This window comes from Engraulis encrasicolus, chromosome 15 (genome assembly GCF_034702125.1).
Source record: "Engraulis encrasicolus isolate BLACKSEA-1 chromosome 15, IST_EnEncr_1.0, whole genome shotgun sequence".
NCBI lineage: Eukaryota > Metazoa > Chordata > Actinopteri > Clupeiformes > Engraulidae > Engraulis > Engraulis encrasicolus.
Genome location: NC_085871.1, coordinates 24,810,482 through 24,819,309, shown reverse-complemented (window position 1 = coordinate 24,819,309; position 8,828 = coordinate 24,810,482). Strand labels below are relative to the sequence as shown.

At 44.7% G+C, this 8,828-nt stretch overlaps 2 protein-coding genes across 2 annotated transcripts; both read left to right on the top strand.

Moving 5' to 3' along the window:
- Positions 1-546: 546 nt before the first annotated feature.
- Positions 547-3,175, top strand: LOC134464216 (protein enabled-like). The gene is made up of 3 exons (XM_063217691.1): positions 547-1,353; positions 2,903-2,959; positions 3,054-3,175. The coding sequence occupies exons 1-3, from the start codon at positions 594-596 to the stop codon at positions 3,173-3,175; spliced, it is 939 nt and encodes a 312-aa protein (XP_063073761.1). The 5' UTR covers positions 547-593.
- A 2,790-nt stretch (positions 3,176-5,965) lies between these two features.
- LOC134464526 (uncharacterized) lies at positions 5,966-8,464 on the top strand. The gene is made up of 3 exons (XM_063217958.1): positions 5,966-7,606; positions 8,230-8,286; positions 8,378-8,464. Exons 1-3 carry the CDS (start codon positions 5,967-5,969, stop codon positions 8,385-8,387), a joined length of 1,707 nt encoding a protein of 568 aa, XP_063074028.1. The 5' UTR covers position 5,966; the 3' UTR covers positions 8,388-8,464.
- The last annotated feature ends 364 nt before the right edge of the window (positions 8,465-8,828 follow it).

The window sequence follows — 8,828 nt, the reverse complement described above, 5'->3', positions numbered from 1 at the left end:
AGCAGCAGTAAAAAGGGCAGAGAACACTTACACAGGGGCGCCTTCAGAAATCCCCCCCCCCCGTGTTTAAATATAGAAAGATAGGCTATTAATAAGCAGAATTTAATGCCATCAAATAGCACATCCACTGAGGATTTATGCTTTCTAACAGTCATTCACAGGTTTTCCAAAAGTGGTTTAAGAATAATGTTAATGTCCTACACACAAATACCTATGGAAATAATATTATATAATTGGTTTTGTTTGGTATAAAGCCATGTGTAGGCTACGCATGTTCAGCTTCAGAAGCAATTCTAGAGCCCCTATTGCAATATATTGCAACTGTCATAGCTGGCATTCGCATGTTGCGCTCACAATGTTCTCCCTCGGTTCACCCTGCTCTTCTTCTTGCTTTACAAACTACAATGGGGAGCCCATTTTTAAAACCTTTCAAACTTTCCAGTCGAAGTCTATTAGGCCTACATCATTAGATCATCAAAGATGTCTGACGTTTTAAAAGTTTTAGTTGGATATTTCAACTCGTGATTTGAAAATTGTTGACTGGTGGGGGTCAGAAAACTCAGTCTGTCGGCCAAGCAGTCCAGGCCCCAGCAATGATGGCCCAGGTGGCCATGCAGATGCCAAAGCAGCAGACCCAAGCCCCAGCCCAGATGTCCCAGGCCCCTGTTCAGTTGTCTCAACAGCAAGTTAAAATGCCCCCGGCTCCAGCTCCCCAACAGCAAGTCCAAATGTCCCAGGCTGCATCACCCCAACAGCATGGTAAGGTGCCCCAAGGCAGCTCCTCCACAGCGTCTGCTTCCACTGGGAGTAGCTCATCAGGTATGGCCCAGATGTACCAGGTCCTTGCTCAGATGGCCCAACAGCAAGCCCAGGCCCAGATGCAGGCTGCAGCTCAGATTGCACAACAGCAAGCTCAGGCCGCAGCTCAAATGGCCCAGGCGCCAGTTCCGATGACCCAACAAGCCCAGGCGCCAGTCCAGATGTCCCAGGTGCCAGTCCAGATGTCCCAGGTGCCAGTCCAGATGTCCCAGCAGCCAGTCCAGATGTCCCAGCAGCAAGTCCAAATGCCCCAGGCTTCAGCTCACCAACAGCAGGCTAAGTTGCCTCAGGCTGCGGCTTCTGTGAGTTCAGGCCCTACTGGTTCCACAGGTGCAGAGTCCCCTTCAGCTGAGGCTGAGGCTGCCTCATCAAGCCAAGATCGCTTCATCACTCTAACCGCACCATCAGGCTTCCAAACTACTTATGTTGTGCGGTCTTTCCATCGCTACTCGCGAGGCAAGAGGGTCTTTCCCCCCTGGTCTTCCCTCCTCCTATTGAGACTGCTGATCCTGAACAGAAGACCCAGGATGGAAGGTAGACTACTTATGCATGAAACTTATCTAATCTAATCTTATCTATCTAATTCTTGTTTCAACTTAAAGTCTTTGTTTAACATGCTGCCATGCTAGAACATTGTCTTAGTTGGTGTGGTATGATTCATAATGTTAAAAAATTCAAAAAGAGGGCCTGCGCCTTTCAATGTGGCTTTAGTTATGTGGTGGTGCGTTGGCTTGGAATATGGAGTAATGCAAAGTCAGAGAGTCTGGAGCTCGCACTCAAAAAAGACTTGAAAAGAGATGCCCAAATAAAGTGGGTTTTTAATGATCTCACAATATGCCGTGCAGTATTTACAAAGGTGCAAACGTTTCGGGTGATCCCATCCTCAGTGCAAAAAAACCAGAACAAACATTCACATACTGTAGGTTTAAAAAGGAAGTGACATCAGAAGTCAGGAGGCAATCACTAGTCCATGCCGACACCTTTGACCACTCCAAGGCGCCAAAAGACAGACTTGATGCTGCTGTGGGTTTTTTTCCTTGCCGTAACTGTACATCTTGTAGTACCACCACAGGCAGCAAGAAGATCAGCAAATTCATGTGCCATGGGTCGGGCAAAGAATATAACATCAACAACTTCATCACCTGCAGCTCTTCTTCTGTGATCTACTTACTATCATGCCCCTGCGGCCTACAATACATCGGCAAGACCAATAGGCAACTGAGGGTCCGCATAAATGAACACAGGAGCGCCATCTCCAGGAATGACCCAAAGTCACCCATTGCCAGACATTTCTCCACAGCACCACACACCACGGCCCAACTGCAATTCATTGGGATTGACCGTGTGACCCCCAGCCGCAGAAACCGTGCTGTGGAATCCAAATTATTACAATGTGAAGCCAAATGGATTTTTATATGCAAACATTGTCTCCGAAGGGCCTCAATGAGGATTTGGACTTGACCTGTTTCCTATAATTGTTTCTTGCCTTGCTGAATCATGATTTTTTGAAATATAGACACTGCATGATACAAAAGTCTAATCTGTTTTGCTGTGACTGTGATTGAGCACATGATCTACTGTCTACTGTCATCTCTCCATACAGCAACTGAATCACCCATCATTGAATATGTGTCCTGATTGGCTATTCGTAACTGATTGCCTCCTGACTTCTGATGTCACTTTTGCACTGAGGATGGGATCACCCGAAACCTTTGCACCTTTGTAAATACTGCATGGCATATTGTGAGATCATTAAAAACCCACTTTTTTTGGACATCTCTTTTCAAGTCTTTTTTGAGTGCGAGCTCCAGATTCTCTGACTTTGCATGATTCATAACGTGAAATGACGTGTGTGTGTGTGTGTGTGTGTGTGTGTGTGTGTGTGTGTGTGTGTGTGTGTGTGTGTGTGTGTGTGTGTGTGTGTGTGTGTGTGTGTGTGTGTGTGTGAGAGTAGAAGTAGTAGTAGTTTGGATAGATGTCTAATCAATTGGCTACTTCAAATAATTATTTTATCCCAAATGCTATACACACATGGAACATTAATTTCTCATATGGAATATGCACTTTGTTCCCCCTTTTCTAGAGAGCCTGATGCTCCTGCACCAGCTGATGCAAAAGGCCAGGCTGTACTCCCTGCAAGGTGGCACACATTAACTAACATAATTTGAAAAACTATTGATCTGTTGTGAAAATTCGTTATTGTAGTTCATGTTTCTCCTTTTTCTCCATTGCAGGAAGGGATGAGTTGCTGTTCCCCAAGCTTGGGAGTGCAATTTTTATGGATGAGTGCATTGAATTGAATAAATGGGCAATTTTAAATATTTTTGTCTTCCTCCCCTTTTGTCTAAAAGTATGACTTAAAGCACACAACCTAGATCATTGTTCGTAAAGGTTAAGTTTAATTGAACACTGCATTTTGAGAATTCTATTTCAAGCAAGTTGTTTTTCTCTGCCGTAATGGTTGATCATTGGAAAGTATCAATGGGTTCTTATCTGACTTGAGTTCATTTAATGGCTACGTGTTTGTTTATTTGCTTTGCTTGCTCTGCACAAGTGGTCTCGCTGTGGGCACCCACACTGCTAGGATTTCATGCATTTGACATTCAGAGACTGCATTCCTAGTCAAACGGGTTACAAAAATTGTTTGTTCAATCATTTGAAGTGATCAGTTGCTGCACAAAATGCTGACTTGGCACGTCCAGATGGTTCTTTTTCTGTAATGGACTCCTAATATAATGGGCTGGGCTGACAACAATCCACACTGGAATGGATCATTTTGGATCGTATTCTATAGCTGTGGCAGAATGTCCTGAGTGGTGTGATCTATAAAATGGACCATCCAGAGTTCTGATACTGAGACTTCTGGACATGTCCACCAAGACATGGATGTAAGGGCCAGGGATGTTGTGCAGGGTACTGCTCCCTCAACTCTTTTCTCTCAAAACTGAAAGATTGAAGTTTCATCTACATCTACAGGAAGTTGGTTACACAATATTTTGGCCTGTTACTAGTAATGGTGTTGGACTCCTCCTTTTTTAATTGTGTGATTTTTTTTTCTTCTAGATTTTCAGGTTTTTTCAAATTTTTTGCAAGCTAAAAGTCATCTTTACCTTTGATTAGGCCTACTTGTGTTAAACGTCTAGTTACATGCATTGCATAGCAGATGACTACATCTTCCTATATGTAAAATGTGACCAAGCATTTGATACCATCTATATAGTTGTCAGCTCACTTTCTCTGGTCTGGCTGAAATCATTAGATAATCACACATCTATTTCAAGCTCATGAACACAACATATTGACGCTTTAAATGTGATTAACTGACAACCAATTTCTGAGGAGTTGAATCAAGTTTGTCCACATGTTCCTTTACCGAGTTGTCTCAGGTCACAGATCTGCCCATGCATGGGTATATGCAAAAGGTTTGTCATAACTCCGGACCTACACAAACTGACGGTTTAATTATTTGTTGTTTGATGATACAAAATCAAACTGGTCAAATATATAAATAATCTGTAGGGCGTTTCTCAATGGTGTCATTGCTAACTAAATTGACAATGCAATTTCCCATAAGCAACCTAGTAAGTTGCTAACCGGTTAACAACAACCCTTGAGGAACGCATCCCTGGTCAGCCAATCCCAGAGCAATCTTTAACCAATGACTGTAATTGACTCAATGAATCAATTAAACAAACCATTTAAAACCTTAATGAGTCTTAATTAGATGTTCACCCAGATCACCCACACAGCAAGTGATATCAGCTGTAGCCACCAGGTTGATTAAGAGGGAAGCATATAAAAACTGAGCTTGGTAGTGTGGACAACACAGCTTGGTGTCTGGGACTGCCATGATGTTCAGGTAAGTGGTCCAGTTGGTCTGTCGCTTATTTGGAGAAGGTTGATTTCCAATACTTTATTCAGTCATTGTCTTTGAAGTTGCTTTTCTATTAAGGTAGAAATGATCACTGTGTTTTGCAGGTTCTCTTGGATTTGCCTCCTCTTGGTGCATGGCATCTGCTCTCAGCAGCTACACCAAGGTATAGTATAGTTGGACCTTAGATCAGTGCTTCCCAAACTTTTTCACATCACGTACCCCTTGAAGCATTTCAGCTCCATCCGCGTACCCCCCGCCCCCCCAAAAAACTTTTTTTTTTAAACCATTAAATTCCCTCACTTAGACCTGTTATCAAGCTGAAGTTGTTGCAACATGTTCTGTAGGCTACACCAGTTGGTCACTATGAAAGGCTTCCAGCCAGAGATGTAATGGCCCATTAAGGTTGCTAAATTCACATGTTTTCAACCAGTTGTTTAGCGATCCATCAGCACTTACTAAGGAGAGGGTACTTATAGGTGTCCATGTAGATTAAAACGTGCCATGCTGGTAGCCATGTCAACTTTGTAGCCAAAGTTAATATTTGAATGAAATTGGATGGACCTGTGACTGCGCCTACATTGAAACTAAATTGAACACACAGCGCCAAGCTCAACAAATTACTTTGTTCACTGCGAATTACGTGTTAGTAGGTACGATGACTGCTCTTGGCTAAAAAATGACATTGCATGAACATAGCAGTTCGCTAAGAGCATGCTAATAAACACATAGCCTGCAATATGCCTGACGAACCAGATCTGACAAAGCTCATTTTGTCAAAATTCCAAACAAGTAGCAAGTTATTATCTTACTCTTGGCGTAATCACAGGTACTTGTGGATTGAAGCAAATTGTCCAGAAACTCTTCAACAACTCCAGAAAGTAGTGTGATGATGCTTTGTTATTCATTTGATGCTGCACTATGCAGGCTGAGAGACTGCCGCAGGGACTCGTCTCCTCCTCCACGACTCTCCTAAACAGCTGATTTTGCGATTAACCCCAATGGAAAAATAAATTAAGATGTGTAGGATACTGAAACAATTTAACCAATACCCATGACATACCCAAAACATCAATGCCCATTCCTGATTCGAATATTAAAGGTATTGATTTTTTTTCCTGCATTTTTTTTTTTTTTTGAAAATCTTCTCGCGTACCCCCTGCCATCACCTTGCGTACCATAGTTTGGGAAACACTGCCTTAGATGAATAATGATCTTAAACCTCTGGCCTTTTATTTGATGTCGCTACATGTTTTTTTTTTTCCCCTCCCCAGGGATGGGCATTCCCCAAGGTTTGGGGTTTCTGGGATCTATGAAGCCAATGAGTGATCTTGGTTCAACTAAGACTGGAGGTAATCCAAGTACCAGTGAACCTGGAAAGGGCAATGTTGGTGGAGCTAAAGGATTCACCACTTCCACTCAAGACGTGGTAGAGATGCCAGGAAACCAGGCAGGTTCAAATGGGGGCCCAGGTATCCCATGGATGGCAGTTCCCATGCTTCCAACAGGCTTCTATGGCATGCACCAGGCAAGCCAGCAGGGGGCTTCATCTGGCACTACTGGTGGGGGTCAGAAAACTCAATCTGTCAGTCAGGCAGTCCAGGCCCCAGCAATGATGAGTCAGGTGACTATGCAAATGCCAAAGCAGCAGACCCATGCCCCAGCCCAGATGTTCCAGGCCCCTGTGCAGATGTCTCAACAGCAAGTCCAAATGCCCCAGGCTAAAGCACCCCAACAGCAGACTGAGGTGCCCAAAGGCGGCTCCTCCACAGCGTCCGCTTCCACTGGTGCTACCTCATCGGTGATGTATCAGGCTCTTGCTCAGATGGCCGAACAGCAAGCCCGGGCCCAGATGCAAGCTTCAGCTCAGCGGGCCCAACAACAAGCTCAGGGTGCAGCTCAAATTGCCCAGGCGCCAGTTCCGATGGGCCAGCAGCAAGTCAAAATGCCCCAGACTGCAGCTCAGATGTCCCAGGCACAGATGCCAGGAAACCAGGCAGGTTCAAATGGGGGCCCAGGTATCCCATGGATGGCAGTTCCCATGCTTCCAACAGGCTTCTATGGCATGCACCAGGCAAGCCAGCAGGGGGCTTCATCTGGTGCTACTGGTGGGGGTCAGAAAACACAGTCTGTCAGCCAAGCAGTCCAGGCCCCAGCAATGATGGCCCAGGTGGCCATGCAGATGCCAAAGCAGCAGACCCAAGCCCCAGCCCAGATGTCCCAGGCCCCTGTTCAGTTGTCTCAACAGCAAGTTAAAATGCCCCCGGCTCCAGCTCCCCAACAGCAAGTCCAAATGTCCCAGGCTGCATCACCCCAACAGCATGGTAAGGTGCCCCAAGGCAGCTCCTCCACAGCGTCTGCTTCCACTGGGGCTAGCTCATCAGATTTGGCCCAGATGTACCAGGTCCTTGCTCAGATGGCCCAACAACAAGCCCAGGCCCAGATGCAGACTGCAGCTCAGATGGCCCAACAGCAAGCTCAGGCCGCAGCTCAAATGGCCCAGGCGCCAGTTCTGATGACCCAACAACTGGCCCAGGCGCCAGTCCAGATGGCCCAGGCGCCAGTCCAGATGGCCCAGGCGCCAGTCCAGATGGCCCAGGCGCCAGTCCAGATGGCCCAGGCTTCAGCTCACCAACAGCAGGCTAAGGTGCCACAGGCTGCAGCTACTGTGAGTTCAGACCCTGTTGGTTCCACAGGTGCAGAGTCCCCTTCAGCTGAGGCTGAGGCTGCCTCATCAAGCCAAGATCGCTTCATCACTCTAACCGCACCATCAGGCTTCCAAACCACTTATGTTGTGCGGTCTTTTCATCGCTACTCGCGAGGCAAGAGGGTCTTTTCCCAAACCACCTACATCCCCCTGGACTTCCCTCCTCCTATTGAGACTGCTGATCCTGAACAGAAGACCCAGGATGGAAGGTAGAATACTTAGGCATGAAACTTTTAAAATGTTTGTTTTTTCTAATTCCTGTTTCAACTTAGCCTTTGTTTAAAGGGGCACTGTGCAGGAAATGGTCAAAAAAATGTACTGCAACTATGCTGCTCATTGACACTGGGTTGCCTATTGCCAAATTTGATATTTACATGAGAATTTACTAAGTAATAAGCAAATATTTTCTAGTATGGTCCAAGTCCAGTCATTTTTGCAGCTAAAAATGGCTATTTTTGGAAATTCAAAATGGCGGACCATGGAGAAGATCCCCCTTTTCATGTATGAAAAGTGCAATTTTTCTAGTCATGATGAATACTTTGAATTTGGTGGTGGTGGTAAGTATTCATGAAAAAGGTAACATTAGTGAATGGGCAGCATGAATTCTGGAAATGAAAAACTAAATCTGTGTCCCTTTAACATGCTGCCATGCTAGAACATTGTCTTAGTTGGTGTGGTATGATTCATAATGTAAAATGACTGGTGTGTGTGGTACTTGATGGATTTCTAATCAATTGGCTTCTTCAAACAGAATTATTTTATCCCAAATGCTATACACACATGGAACATTAATTTCTCGTATGGAATATGCACTTTGTTCCCTCTTTTCTAGAGAGCCCGATGCTCCTGCACCAGCTGATGTGAAAGGCCAGGCTGTACTCCCTGCAAGGTGGCACACATTAACTTGAATTTGAGAAACTATTGATCTGTTGTGAAAATTCAGTATTGTAGTTAATGTTTCTCCTTTTTCTCCATTGCAGGAAGGGATGAGTCGCTGTTCCCCAAGCTCGGGAGTGCAATTTGTATGGATAAGTGCATTGAATTGAATAAATGGGCAATTTTAAATATTTTTGTCTTCCTCCCCTTTCGTCTAAAAGTATGACTTTAAGCACACAACCTAGATCATTATTTGTGAAGGTTTAGTTTAATTGAACACTGCATTTTGAGAATTCTAACTCAAGCAAGTCGTTTTTTTTCTCTGCTGTAATGGTTGATCATTGGAAGGTATCAATGGGCTCTTATCTGACTTGAGTTCATTTAATGGCTACGTGTTTGTTTATTTGTTTTGCTTGCTCTGCACAAGTGGTCTCGCTGTGGGCACCCACACTGCTAGGCGTTCATACATTTGTCATTCAGAGACTGCATTCCTAGTCAAACAGGTTAGTAGAGTAGAGTACTTATATTAATCCCGAAGGAAATTAAGGTGTCAGC

Excerpts from the sequence above, each read along its gene's own strand:
- LOC134464216 (XM_063217691.1), top strand. The coding sequence starts at position 594 with ATGATGGCCCAGGTGGCCATGCAGATGCCAAAGCAGCAGACCCAAGCC. Across the intron at positions 1,354-2,902 it reads CAGAAGACCCAGGATGGAAG|AGAGCCTGATGCTCCTGCAC; the intron begins GTAGACTACTTA and ends CCCCTTTTCTAG. Across the intron at positions 2,960-3,053 it reads CAGGCTGTACTCCCTGCAAG|GAAGGGATGAGTTGCTGTTC; the intron begins GTGGCACACATT and ends TCTCCATTGCAG.
- LOC134464526 (XM_063217958.1), top strand. The coding sequence starts at position 5,967 with ATGGGCATTCCCCAAGGTTTGGGGTTTCTGGGATCTATGAAGCCAATG. Across the intron at positions 7,607-8,229 it reads CAGAAGACCCAGGATGGAAG|AGAGCCCGATGCTCCTGCAC; the intron begins GTAGAATACTTA and ends CCTCTTTTCTAG.